This window comes from Balaenoptera borealis (assembly GCF_965194805.1).
Source record: "Balaenoptera borealis genome assembly, chromosome: 10".
In the NCBI taxonomy this organism is placed as follows: Eukaryota; Metazoa; Chordata; class Mammalia; order Artiodactyla; family Balaenopteridae; genus Balaenoptera; species Balaenoptera borealis.
In genome coordinates, this window is record NC_138874.1 from 12,220,999 (window position 1) to 12,235,618 (window position 14,620).

Sequence of the window (14,620 nt, forward strand, 5' to 3'; positions counted from 1 at the left end):
GCCTCATCAGTTTGCTTCCTCAGTGGGAAGGAATTATTGAGACATAACATTATTTTTACCAATTTACTGTCTATATAAACTATTCATTAAGAGTGGCATGGGGCTTCCCTGGTGGCGCAGTGGTTGAGAATCTGCCTGCCAATGCAGGGGACACGGGTTCGAGCCCTGGTCTGGGAAGATCCCACATGCCGCGGAGCAACTGGGCCCGTGAGCCACAATTACAGAGCCTGCGCATCTGGAGCCTGTGCTCCACAACAAGAGAGGCCGCGATAGTGAGAGGCCCGCGCACCGCGATGAAGAGTGGCCCCCACTTGCCGCAACTAGAGAAAGCCCTCGCAGAGAAACGAAGACCCAACACAGCCATAAATAAATAAATAAATAAATAAAATTTAAAAAAAATAGAGTGGCATGAACATAAACAGTCAACAATTTGATAATATTTGTGAATAAAAAGCTACACACATATATATCTCAACAGACCCATATGCATACGTATTTCCTGCTTCTGAGATGGTTCATTCCACAGACAGATGAATAACAAGAACTTGAAGAAGCCAAACATATAAAGTTCCCACAGAGGATTCTTAAGAGTGAAGATGAGAGACTGTAAAATGAAATGGCTCAATGACTATTTCCTCATTGGGGAGGATACGGAAGGAGCAGCTGTACTTGAGATCGGTCACCGCAAGTTCCCACTCAGACTGAGAAGCAGAAAAGTTGCTGGGGTCTGTCTGTAGTGTCCCTGGAGCCACGATGCCCTGAGTGGACAGCAGACACGAGGCATCTTGGGGAAGAGAGATGCTCTGTCCCCCAGGCCACACCAGATGCGTGGTGCTCGCTAAGGTCATCAGACAGGCAGGAGAAGACAGACCCAGCACTGGGGGTGGGGGAGGGTGATGCCGTGGGGGGAACCCGGGCTTGGAAGGCAGACCTTTTCGGATCCACCACCTCCTAGGACTCTGACCTAACCTGAATCTGCGGGTAGTTTGATGAGAACTGGTGAAATAAAATAAAAAGAACAGAAAACAGGTAAAACCTCTTGCATCAATTCGGTCAGAGGAGCCAGCCTGCCAAACATGAGTAGAGACGGTGAGGTGGCCAAGCCCCCAGAGGGGGAAGCTGGTGATCTGGGGCTCAGCTGGCTACTAGCTGTTGATCCTGGGACAGACCACTCAACTCACGAAGCCTCAGAAGCCTCCTTTGCAGAGGAGCAGGTGCTGTGAACAACAGCTTCTGGGGAGGGCTGAAGGAGGCGGCGAAAGGAAAGTTCTAGCTCAGTGCGTGGCCTGCAGGAAGCTCTCAAAAATGTAATGAAGGTTCTTACATCCAGGCTGTGACAGGGTCCCTCATATTCTGACTCTAGCGGTCGCTTGGTCATTTATGGGGAGCAATCAGGAGGCGGGGGTTACACAAGTGGCAAGTTGCTCCATTAAGGGGGAAGAGGGGTTAGGCTCCCACCGGTCCCTCCACTCCTAGAGCTGCGTCATCGGCCCAGATGCCTGTGACCTCCCCGTTTTGGGCATCTTTTTCTAAATTTGCATGATGGCATTTATATGGCCCTGGAATGAAGTAGCCCCCAGCACCCTGGAATCTTATCTGGGAGAGGATTACGATTTTGCCCCTCTTTTCCTAGGTGCCTCTGGCTTTCCCAGTCTCCCTGGTACAGTCCTGTTTTCCCCAGTACACCCTCATCTCCATACCCGGCCACCACAGTGGTGGGAACTCAACGTTCTCTACTCGAGATGGTCAGATCTCCAAGCAGATGTTATAACTTGGTCCAACGTAGTTATCCCCTTGCACCCCAGGAGAGCAGGGACCCACACCCTGCAGGTTTGGAAAAGAGGGCGCCTCTCAGGTCTCTCTCTCTGCAACACTACTTTCTTTTTCTACAGCTCCGTCCTTCCGTCCCTCAGCCTGGTGCCTTCCTCCCTGCCCTCAGGAAATTCCTCTCTTTCCCGAAGGAGAAGGAGATTCTGAAGTGCCCTCCTCGAGCCTGGAGCCTCTGGTTTGATGCCCACGAGTCCCTTTTCCCCTAGTGCAACCTGCAGTGGGAAAGGGGCGAGAAAGAGGGCTCAACGGAGTCCCAGAAGCTGGAGGGAAGGTACCACTTCCGCATCTGCTTCCTGACCAGCAAGACCGGAGGCCACTTTCCTCCCAAATCTAAGGAGAAGCACACAGAGGCCAGCATTCATCCTTTCTGGGAGAGAGGACAGTCTAGTTTCGCTCTGGGAAAAGAACATTTCTGTCATTGTCATGGATAGGAACTTGCCCCTTGTGAAATAAAAACCCAGCATTATTAGGCTAAAGAGCACTTGAGTCTTTTCTGCACCTGGCTTCAGTGCTAAGTAAGAAGACCTTAGGTGAAATGGCACATCATCTACCTGCCATCCTGGCTGGGTGACCCAGCTCATATTAGATTGTATGTTTTTAATTCCAAAATAGTCTTCCTAGTCAATGGGTTTTTAGTTTTTTCCTCTAAGTTTACACTGCCACTGTTACTGACAGCTTGTCACTAACCTACAGTCCATATACTAAGAGAGTCTAAGAAAGACGACAACTCTTCTGTGCCTGACAATAGAATAGAGATCACCCCTGGCAATGGTCTAAGCTCCACCTGTAAAACAGGGCGAGTAACCGCCTCCTTCGTGATCTCCATAGGCATAAAAACAATGAAGGCGAGGAGGTGGAGATCTGGGGGCCCCTCAGAGGACCATGTAAATGTGAAGGATCATGGCTACTGAGTTAAAATGGGATGGAGGCTGTGTGCGCCACCTATACGATGCTGTTTATGACAGAGGGCAGTGCCTGGGCCAAGGTGTGTGCTGACATGAATTGTGTCTGCAACCTGATAACCGCTCTGCAGAGTGACCTGGAACGAGGGACGTATTGGAGGAGGAGAGTCTCCTCAGGGATTAGAGGGGCACCATTTTGGGGGGCCCCCAGTGCACAGACCTCCCAGTTATCTTGTGGAGTCTCCTCAACAAAGACTCTGGACTTAGCTGAGTGACGAGGAGCGTTGGCCACTGGGACCTCAGATAGCCTGAGGGAGGCAGAGCCTGAACTCAGCCATTCTGCACGAGGAAGCCCAGCAGTCATGGGGAGAGGCCCACGCGGAGGAAAAGCATAGCCCCTGGTCACGCTTGGCTCCCAAGAGGTTAATGCGGAGGTGTGGCCCTGCCCAGCCAGCCAGCCCAGCACTCCGGCAGAAATACAGAATCACGCAGAACTGCCCAGTCAACCCACAGAGTCATGAGAAATGGTAAACTGTTGTTTTGGAGCGGGTTTTTTTTGTTTTGTCCCAGCAATTACGGATGATGACTGAAACACCCTTCTAGTTAATTCCATTTAACTGGCGCTTCCTGAGTGTTTACTATGCACAAGGCATGACTCCAGGAACTGCGTGCCTACTCACAGCCGGGTGCCAGGCCAGGGAGGATGGGCAGAGACAGGGAGAGACGGGGGGCGCAGATGGAGGACTGCGGGCGGGGGTCCTTGGTCGAGCCGGAAGAGCAGATGTGATGAACATACAGAGCCTTAGAGTGAAGATCTAGAGCTACAAATGGGCCATTTGCTGACCATCTAAGTAGATGTAGAAGCAGTTTTTTAAAGTGAGGCCAAAATCCAAGCCAGGGTCTTAGCACCAGAATGACTGGTTATTTAGGGACAGGTCTCCAAAAACTAGGTGAGGTCGACAGGAGGAGAGTCAAGACGTAGCCCCTAGTGAGGCAACGTGAGCTCCGTGTTGACCTGGACATCCGAGTCTTCTAGAACGACTCAGACTTCAAGGTTTGCTTCATTTTAAAAAAAAATAAATTTATTTATTTATTTTTGGCTGCGTTGGGTCTTCGTTGCTGCGCACGGGCTTTCTCTAGTTGCAGCGAGCAGGGGCTACTCTTTGTTGTGGTGCACGGGCTTCTCATTGCAGTGGCTTCTCTTGTTGCGGAGCATGGGCTCTAGGCGCGCGGGCTTCAGTAGTTGTGGCACATGGGCTCAGTAGTTGTGGCGCATGGACTTAGTTGTTCTGTGGCATGTGGGATCTTCCTGGACCAGGGCTCGAACCCGTGTCCCTGAACTGGCAGGTGGATTCTTGACCACTGCGCAACCAGGGAAGTCCAAGGTTTGCTTCATTTTGATCATTGTTATTACACTGGTGAGGCTGCCACTGGGCAAAGTTCCGGGTGGATGCAGCTCAGGAAGAAACAGCGAAATGCAGGGTGACTCCTCACACAGAGGGAGCTGAAAGCAGAAGGCCACTCACTGCTTAGCCATCTTTGAGAAAGACAGTGAAGCTGCTTTGGGTGCTGATAGGAAAACACAGTATGGAGATTATCTAGAGGGTGAGTGTAGCAAGAAAAGACAGAAAGCTGTAAGATGCTCCAATATTTCTAGGTCAGGGAGATGAGAAGGAGCCTCCAAAGGGGTCTGAGAAGTAGCAGCCAGAGAAGTGGGAGGAGTACCAAGAGAAAGCGGTCCCCTTGGCTTAAAGGTGTTAGAAGGGGATGGTTGTTGAGAGGTGAGAAAGACAGGATTCGGCGATGTTGGCCATTGGCAGTCTTGATGGGAGGGTTTCCTTCAATGATGGGCATGGAGGTCTGACTGGAGAAGGTTCAGGAGAGAAGAGGACTTCTAAAGGAAGCTAGCCATCCAAGGGAGCAGAGAAATGTACCAATAACTGGAAGACAGGGGCATATTTTCACTTAAGACGTAGGGTATTTCAGCAAGTTTGCATGCTAATGGGAATAATCTAGCAGAGAGGAAGCAATGGGGAGGGCAAAGTTAAGGGTTAGGATCATTGTCCTTGAGGAGGTGAGAGTACATAAATTTAGGGGACAAATGGTCTCTCAACTAAAAGCACACACAGAGTGCTTGGAGCTCCCTGGTGGCCTGGTGATTAGGATCCCGGCTTTCACTGCCGTGGCCTGGTTTCAATCCCTGGTTGGGGAACTGAGATCCCGCAAGCCACGTGGCATGGCAAAAAAAAAAAAGGAAAAAGAAAAAGAAAAAAACAACACATACAGTTTGCCCTTCCTGTGCCTCCGTTTCCTTATCTGTGAAATAAAAATGATAATGTGTTCATCACACAGGATTGTGATGAGGGTTAAGTGAGTCAACGGGCGTAAAGCACTTAGAACTGTGCTTGGAATAGTCAGCACTCAGTAAATGTTAGTTCTTTGTCCTCTTACCATTACGATCAATTGTAACAGGAGGGAGAGAGAAGATGGGACCAGAGGATACGGGATGGGACCAGAGGATACAGATGGACTTGGTGACGGGTGGATGAAGACATCTCCTGTGAGCTTCTACTTTCCTGATGAAATAGAGCTCCAGTGAGAGGAGGGGTCGTGCAGCCGGTGGAGTGTAGTGGGATCGGGAGTCATGCCGAGGGCCCACTTGAGCTCTGTGGTGATAATTATCAAAGAAAGACCCCTCAGCATGGCTGTGTCTTTTCTCTGTATCTATATTCAGCTGCTCAGACGCAGGTGTGCAGTAGGTGGAGAGCTGGATTTAACTACATTGGGGGTTCTTCCTGGTCAGTGAGATAGGGGAAGAGAATGGTAAGGGAGCTGCGGTAATAATAACAGGTCATAGAATCTAAGTTAAGTAGGAAGGAAGGGAGGATATTAGGGGAAAGGAAGGACAGAGAGGGGAACGGTGGTGGGCTCCTTGATCAGAGGTCCTAGCAAAGAAGTGTTGGAGAGGGAAGCTAGGGCAGGTGAGCCCCAAAGATGAGAGGCTGTGATCAGAGAATAGGATGGTGGAAAGCAAGAATTTAGAGCTGATGCCGTTTTGGTGATGACAAGATAGAGTGTGACCTTGAGGTGGGAGTCTGGGGTGGGGGGGGAGGGGATGGAGGATCTGAGAGGGTGAAGGTGGGGAGTGGATGGGGGGAGTTACCAATGTGAGTGTTGAAGTTGCCAAGAAGCAGACAAGAATCAGTGGGCCAGGTGTAAAATCATTCATGAATAAGGCTGCACAAAGGAGGGGCAGTGGCCACGGAATAATCAGAGAGCACGTTCTTTGAAGGAGCTGGATTGTTTTTTTGTTTGGTTTGCTTTGCTTTTGTTTTGGAGGACAGAGAAGCAATGCTCTGGAAGTGGCAATGAAGAATCAGGAGGGCTTTTATGTTACTCCAGGCCCAAGTACATGGGAGGTGGGAAAAACTAAGAGGCACCACTTAGGAGGGCTACAGGGGAAGAAGCAGTGTACTCCAAGGGCAACCATGTATCCGTTGGAGCAAGAAGAAGGGAGACTGCTTTCACTGAAGCAGTCACAAATATAGAGGACTTGACTGAGGACACACCCGATTTCCCCAGGGCCCAGGGCAGAGGTCTGGGGGATTGAAGAGGGCAGTGTGAGGTAAGTCTAGGTGTCAGTGGGGGACCTGGGAGGCTTGGACTGAGGCTGGCTGCGGCTAACTGAAAGGTAAGGCAGGTGGTTTCTTAGGGCATGATTAGGAAGTTTCTTTGCAGCTTGCCATTCGCCGAAGCACCCAGCAAAGAAGGCCTGCAGATCTACCTAAGCAGCCTGAAGATCCAGCATGCAGGTATTGGTTGCAATTACCAGGCGACATGGCCGAGGGAAGCACTGACAAACGGAGTCCAAGATAATTATTAGAGAGTACAGAGTTTGCAGTGAAATGCGCGTCGGCTGTAGCTGCAGTCAGGTTTCCATGCAGGGAAATGCTGTGACGCCTTGTGACTCTGTGTCCACTTAGTATATTCGTTTTGGGTCATCAGACCCTGGGCACAAAAGTACTGGCTGGCGTCCCTTGCAAGTCCAGGAGTTGGAGTATTTCCCTGATGAAGGGGGTTTTCCATCTTGACTGCAGTTGAGGTCTCTCATGTTACTTCATTCAAAAACAAACATTGACAAAATGAACCACCTTGGTTAAGTCTTTGGAATTGAGATCGCACAATGGTCTTGAGACAGGAAGACTTTCTTTCTTTTTTTTTGGTATTAAAGTTAGTTTATTAGTTTAGTTAATACAAACATGTCTATAGAGTCATCAGCATTAAGTATAATACTTTTATTGTACCTAGGTTTACTGGAAGTCAAATAAGAGCCTATCTCTGTTACATTTGTCAGCAAGAAAATGAAACTGGTATGATGAAATTTTTATAAGTAAATTAAATATAAATGAGATGAGATTTTTTTAGGTGAACTCTTTAGGAGTAATTATGTTTCATGGCATGTCTAGTTCAAAATAGTTGCCCCAGATTTTTAGTAACTTAAAACTTTAAAGTTTTGCTAAATTAAGTTAGACGATGAAAGTTTATTGATGACCTAGATCATTGTGAAACAGGAGGGAACGGGGCAGGGCACAACCTTTAAAAGAATGACATAGCCTGAGGACACGACATAAACTGATTAGAACCAAATAGGTCTAAGATGGCAGACGAGTCAACTTCCACTAGACCTTTAGCCTCAGTATACGAGACAGGCAGAACTTTAATTAAAGTTTCTGCCAGTGACTTCCCAGAACAGTAGGGTGGAGTTGTCAGCAGTAAGTTTTGTCAGAAGTAGACTATAAAGGAAAGTTACAAGCAGAATCTAGGTGTTGGGGCCAAACCCTCCATTTCCCTAGTTGTCAGTTTCAAAGCAGGTACGACACACATTCCTAGGGGGGTTGGAGGGGTTCTAGTTCCCATGAGTCTGCACCAAAAGGCCAGTATGGAAACCAGCAAACCCCAGAATGGGTAGAATAGGCAGGCGGTGGCAGGTGGATGCTGAGAGATGAAGCCCTTTCCAACTGGAGAAAAGGTGTTTAGCAAATGAACAGAAGTGGGGAGGCTTAGGGTGTGTTTGGAAGAATGGAAGGAGCCTCGTCCTGTAGCCACAAAGTCTGTGAAGGAAGACAGGCGTCTGGATACGATTCAGAGAGCTTGGAATGCAGGGTGTGGCCTTTCTATTTATCATTATTACAACCTCTGGCTTTCTTCCCGGTGTGGGAGCGATCCAGATAGGGATGGGGAAGGAAAAGCCTTGAGTAAGTTGCATTTCAGCCTGTCAAGTTAGGTTTCAAGTCCAGTGAACAGACCTCATAGTAACAGATCCCATAGTAATTTCTTTAGTGGTCATGTGTGCTCAGAGCTGAACTCTATCCCTCTTGGGGCCAGCGAACCTGGAGGGAGGGAGTGGATTCTTGGCCTCTTCTCATAGAGCCAGGATAAGGTGGAAACCTTGATACCTACTCAGGAAGGATTAGATGGGGAGTGAAATGTTGGGGGCAGGAATGTGGGAGAAGGGAAGAGGATTAAAAAAGGGGTGACTCTAGGGATTTTCAAGCTATTTTGAGCAGCAGAATTCCCTTCCCCCAGTGAAGCTTGCACAGAAGCCCAGTACAGGATCCATGAAGGTAGCTGCCCTGGGTGAGGTAACAGGGCTCTGCTTCCTGCCCGCCCCCTGCCCCCGCGACCCAGCAGCGGCCGCTGAGGGTCTCGGTCAGCCCTTAGCGCAGCTGACGACCCACTGGTTTTCAGCTGGTTTTCCTCTTAGCAAAAGGAGCAACATTTTTAGAATTTTGAGCTTCAATATTCTGATTTATTCAGCCTTAAAAAGGATGGACATTCTGATACTTGCTACAGCATGGATGAAGCTTGAAGCCCTTACTCTACGTGAAATAAGCCAGTCACAAAAGGACAAATACTGCATGATTCTCGCGTAGGTTAGGTCCCTAAAGGAGCCAACTTCATAGAGACAGGAAGTAGAGGGTGCTTGCCAGGCGCCGGGGAGAGGGACTCGGAGGTTGTTTCATAGGGACAATCTCAGTCTGGGGAGACGACAAGGTTCTGGGGATGGATGGTGCTGATGATGGTCGTCCAACGATGTGAATGTACTGAATACCGCGGAACTCTACACTTACCTGAGGATGGGAAATGGTATGTTATTTGTATTTTACCCCAGTAAAACAAAACCTGTGGATGGGAGTTGGCGAAGGGTATAAGGGAGTGACGGCTCCAATGTCACTTGAGAGCTCCCCTCCAGTGACATTTTCAGAACTGAAACAGATGACCCCAGGGCCCGCCTCCTCTCAAGCTTCCCACCGCCCGGCTGCAGGGGCGCGAGGGTCCTCCGCGCTGTCCGCGGACCCGCGCCCGGGCCGGAGGGGCGAGCGCCACCTAGAGGTGATGCACCCCGTGCAGCCCACGCCTGCGGCCAGGTTCAGAGCGACGCAAACATGACCCCATCGCCCCTCTTCCTTCTCTCTCTCTCTCTTTTTTTTTTATCGGTTGCCGCAGGCTGGGGGAGGGAAAAATGGGAAATGACTACTTTTAACGGGCAAGGGGTTTTTCAGAAGGTGATGAAATTGTTCTGCAAATAGATAGTGGTGATGGTTGTTCAACATCGTGAATATGCTTTAAAAAACCACCAAATTGTACACTTTAAGATTGTTTAAATGATGAATTTTATATTACGGAAATTATTTTTTATTGAGGTGAAATTCACACAACATAAAATTCACCATTTTAAAGTGTACAATTCAGTGGCATTCAAAACATTTACAAAAAAAAAGAATAAAATAAAATAAAAATAAATAAATAAATAAAACATTTACAAGGAATGTGAGGGAAGACTACACTCACATATAACATGTGGAAAGAATGTCAGCCTTCCCCCTGTTCCTTCTCTTGCTTCTGCTATCGCTTTTCTCAAATTCTGTGCTTGATTTGGAGAAGGTTCCCTGGGATTAAATCAACATCTGTTTCTAGCTGTCATTCGACTGGTAAGCCCCCAACACCCAGAGGTGGCATGTAGAACCCCGTGTCTAGAACCCCGACTGTCCTAGAACGGTTTTAAAGTCTCCCCATGATAAGTCAGCAGTGCCTCCTGAGTGATCGGGACACGGAGCTGGAGACTGAGGCTTGGGGGCTTCCTGGGCAGAGGGGGACAAGCCCTGCCTGCTGACAACTCACGTCCCTAAATTACAGACCTGCTACATGCAACCGGACATGGCACACCATTCAAATCATTCTCTAGAAGTATTAAAAAATACAAAACCTTTTTTTAAATGGAATTTTTGATTGAAGTATAGTTGATTTACAATGTTTCAGGTGTACAGAAAAGTGATTCAGTTATACATATATATATATATTCTTTTCTTAGACTCTTTTCCATTGTAGTTATTACAAGGTATTGAGTACAGTTCCCTGTGCCATACAGTAGGTCCTTGTTGTTTATCTATTTTATATATAGTAGTGTATATTTGTTACTCCCAAAACTCCTAATTTACCCCTCCTCTCCTCCCCCCTTTGGTAATCATAAGTTTGTTTTCTACATCTGTGAATCTTTCTCTAGTTTGTAAATACGTTCAATTGTATCATATTTTAGATTCCACATATAAGTGATATCATATGATATTTGTCTTTCTCTGTCTGATTTACTTACTATGATCATCTCTAGGTCCATCCATGTTGCTGTAAATGGCATTATTTCATTCTTTTTTTATGGCTGAGTAATAGTCCATTGTACATTGAAGATTGTACCATATCTTCTTTATCCATTCTTCTGTCGATGGACACTTAGGTTGCTTCCATGTCTTGGCTATTGTAAATAGTGCTGCTATGAACACTGGGGTGTATGTATCTTTTCGGATTAGAGCTTTCATCTTTTCCAGATATATGCCCAGGACTGGGATTGCTGGATCATACAGTAACTCTATTCCTAGTTTTTTAAGTAACAATACAAAACCTTTTTTAGACTAGTTGGGGTATATCCTATTTGAACAATCAAAATTTTAAAATATTTTAAGGGAAGCATTTTATTACTTTTAAGTTTACTGACTACTAGCAAATCGCTGCCACAGATTCTGTGCAGCAATTAGGACTCTCTGCTGCAGGTGCTAGAAAACCATGAGCCCGCTTGGCTTAAGGAAAAGAAAAGATGGTGTGTTTTCTCATGTAACTCGGAAGCCGAATGGTAAGGTGGGCTGGAGTTGCCTCTTGAGACGGGCGCTTAGCTGATGGTCCCAGGACCCTACGCTTTGTAATTTTTAAGCTCTTACAGAAAAAGGAAAAGTGCATGAACAATGGAAAATAAAATTTATGTGCACTATTTACTCAGCAACAATGAAAAATGTACACAATGAAGCATCGATGTAAAACAATGCAATACGATGTAAAATGATAATCATTTAACATCAACAAAGTAAACAAAAACAAGTACCCTCTGGAAGAGACCGCTAACACCACAGTCAGTTCCGGAGCTCTCTACCCTGCTCTCATGATTCCTCCTCCTGAACTAAGGGCCACAGGACCCCACCTGTTGCCCACTGACTGGTCCCTGGGACTCATTTCCAAGTCTCCATCTTGGCTTGGCTCCAAGCCACTCAAAGGCAGGGGAGGTAGGAACTGACAGGGAGGGCAATACGACAGGTATACGGTGTCTTAGCCTGGGTTCGTCAGAAAACACCTCCTGAGGCCAAAGCTAATAGGTCCCTGTTTCATTAGGCATTATACTCCCAGGGGAGCAGGAAAGAGAGGCAAGGAAGGATGCAGAGCCACACCAGGATGCACGGCCCATCAACCTCCACTGAGTGCCTGTGACATGGGACCACGTGCCCTGGGGCTGTAAATATAAACACGTTTCAGGGCAGCCGCTCCAGAAGAGAAGAATTATCCTTTGGCTCTGGTCCTGTGAGGCATAACTTTCCCCACAGGTGTGAACCCTCCCACACTTTGGGCTGAGCAGGTGCGGGCACCTGGTGGGTCATGTAGCATCTCATGGGGACGCAGGGCACGGGCACGGGTGAGGCACAGGGGACTGTACCACGTGGAGCTGGTCAGAGCATGTGCAGTGCTGTATCTCCTGGTGACTGGTCAGAACAGTGGCCAGAGGCCCCAGAGGAGGGTGAGGTCAAAACGTCGGATGTAAGAGCTGTGCGACTCACAGAGCTCTCTGAAGAGAATTTGCTAGAGAGGTGACGAATGCGGGCTAAAGAAGGCACAGAACTGCCATGAGGGTCAGAGGAGGGAGAGGGCAGGGGGGTGAGCCCTGGGGATGGCGAGGGAAGGTTTCAAGAAGAGGAGACAGAAGCGGCCCGGCATAACTTGTGGGTCAGACAGTCCAGCTGTCAAGGGGCTAGAACCAGACCCCAAAGCAGGGATAGCATCTTGGCAAGTCGATCTCTTTATTAAACTAAACATCCTTGTAATTTTGTTGTCAGTATTCATTTGTTTTGTGAAAACCTTTCCTCATAAAATAGAAGCCACAGTAAAACGCAGCTCAGCCCAGATGGAATGATTAGGAATTCCAAACCGGTGAAATCTGAATCACATGCACATACAGAGCTGGGTCACGGGGACGCAGGGGCCCCAGGGGACGCAGAACTCATGGTGGTGACCAAGTCAGGTGGAGCTGGACGAGAAGGGAGTCTCAAGGGAGGGGCGTGCTGTGCTGAGCTGAGATGGGGGAGGACAGGGATTGCTAGGAGGGAGCTGGGGGACACCCAGCCTGTGGAGGAAAAGACCCGAAAGAGGCGATGCTACAGACCCTCTTCTGGCAGGCAGAACTAGTAATTTTCTCTTAGAGATGACTTCAGGAGATATTCTAGCAGAGTGATCTAAATTGGAAACCAGATGAATACCAGGCCAAACAACTTTCCTTTGTGTCGTTGCTGTCCTCTCCAGGCCCCTAGGTGCCCATCAGACGGCTCCCAGCCCTTCTTTCTCCATCTCAGGGAGAGGCTGGGGTGAGGCTCTCAGCTCGAGGCAGACTACATCGACTGGCAATTTGGGAGTTTCTCAAAGGAACCCCAAGCTGAAACCCACAGCTAGGTCTGTTCCAGGAACACAGAGGTAAGGAGGCCCACCCGTATCCCTTGTGTACAGTCCCCAGTGAGATCGCGGGGCCCCTGGGGAACCAGCATTTCTCGGCGGAGAGTGACAGGGGCGGCCACCCAGGGTTGTCTCTGGCGAGGCTGTGAGGAAGGTGGGGCTTATTTGGTGATCCCTGGACCACCTCTGCTGAGCCTCTTCCTAGAGTGACTGACCTTCCAGTTGACTTGGAACTTTCCTGGTTTTAGTACTGAAAGTTTCACATCTCAGGAAACCCCTCAGATCTGGGGAAACAGGGACAGTTGGTCACCCTACCTCCTCCTCCTTTATTCCAGAAGTCCTTTGTTTTGTGAGCCCAGAGACTTGCCCTTCCCCCGGCAGCTCAAGGAGTCCCTCAAACTAATTAAAGGTATGGTTCACAGACTCCAATACCAACAAGGCCAGGGAGATAATACAAATGGGAGAGGTACATCATTTATCATTATTCATATTATTTATCATGGGTAGAAATGTCCAATTTGTTTCACAAAAGCTCCTTAAGTTGTATTCTTTCAGCATTGTCTACTTGCATATTAAACATGTATAATGACACATAGGATCGCCCTTGGGCTCCACGTTGGGAAGGCAACCGAGAGCAGTGAGATTGAAGCGCGCCCCTGTGGGAAGGGGTGCCTGTAGGTTACTGAACGTGGGAATGGCAGTTCTGGGGGACCAGGCTTCCCGATTCTTCAAGAGAAGCTGGAATTTGCAAATGTTATGTGAAATCTGTTTTGAAATAGGGACGCAAAACTGAATATTTTTAAAACCACAGTGTGGCCCAACTTTGCTGGGGAAAACCAAAACACGTCCACGGGTCACGTCTAGCCCACAGGCTATCCGTTTCCACGCTATGGATTAAACTCCCTGAGCAGTTATTGCAATTTTCCTCCCTCCCCAATCCCTGCATTGTGACATTAGCACCTTGACGTTTTAGTCTAGACGTTTAACGTTTAGACGTTAGATGTCTGCAGACATCTGCTAGTTTTCAGAAATGGTCACTGCAATGGCCCCGGAAGGCAAAGCCTCAGCCCTCACTCTACTGTGGGCTCTCCCACTGTGCTGTCCTTCCCCAGGGACGGCCGAGGATGCACCCGCAGCCCCATGGCACACGTGCTCTTTCGACCCTCCATTCATTCCTTCAGGAGCCATCAAAGGAACAAAAGGATGAGAAATGAATGGTCCGTCTTATCTCATGGGGGTGTTCCCATCACCAATCATCTCCCCCTCCCTACGTATCTGTAGAGGTGCTGCAGAGCTGAGGCCAGCTCCTCGGTGAGAGCACCCACCTCCAACTGAACAGGGAGGGTCATGCCTCCAGGGTAAGCAGCTCAACAGTCTGGAGAGAAATGATTTGAGGATGCAGCTGGGAATGTGGCATGGAGGAGACAATCTTCTCCGGATATTCTAGCTTAAGGCAGAAGGGAGCAAAAAGAAGACTTTGCACTTAAATGCAGTCAAGAGAGTTTCTTGTGGAAATGATCTCTGGTTGGGGTAGAAGGAACTATGTCCTCTAGCAAAATGGTACTTAATCATCACCATCATCATCCCAGTCTGGGATTGCTCGGCTCATGGGCCAATGTGATAGGCTAAACATCCGTGGCTGCTTTGTAAAAATAATCGTTAAACACTCATTTCAAAGATCACATCACAACAGGAAATTAGCTTATTATGCTGTGTTAACTGGGATCTGCGTCTTATAACGGGGAGCCAGTAGTTACGTCACGATATTTAATGAGTTAGTCAAATCGGATCTAAAAAGCAAGGATCAACTTCCCATGGTTGTTAACCCATTGCCCAGATCTGCGCAT

General features: G+C 48.2%; 2 protein-coding genes across 3 annotated transcripts in view; one reads left to right on the forward strand and one right to left on the reverse strand.

The window, feature by feature from the left end:
- MAP10 (microtubule associated protein 10) overlaps positions 1-14,620 on the reverse strand; it is a 137,813-nt gene that overhangs the window by 49,963 nt on the left and 73,230 nt on the right. The window lies entirely within an intron of this gene.
- On the forward strand, positions 1,723-14,455 carry LOC309635890 (uncharacterized protein). The gene is made up of 4 exons (XM_082407743.1): positions 1,723-3,259; positions 12,627-12,794; positions 13,109-13,182; positions 13,886-14,455. The coding sequence occupies exons 1-4, from the start codon at positions 3,159-3,161 to the stop codon at positions 13,978-13,980; spliced, it is 438 nt and encodes a 145-aa protein (XP_082263869.1). The 5' UTR covers positions 1,723-3,158; the 3' UTR covers positions 13,981-14,455.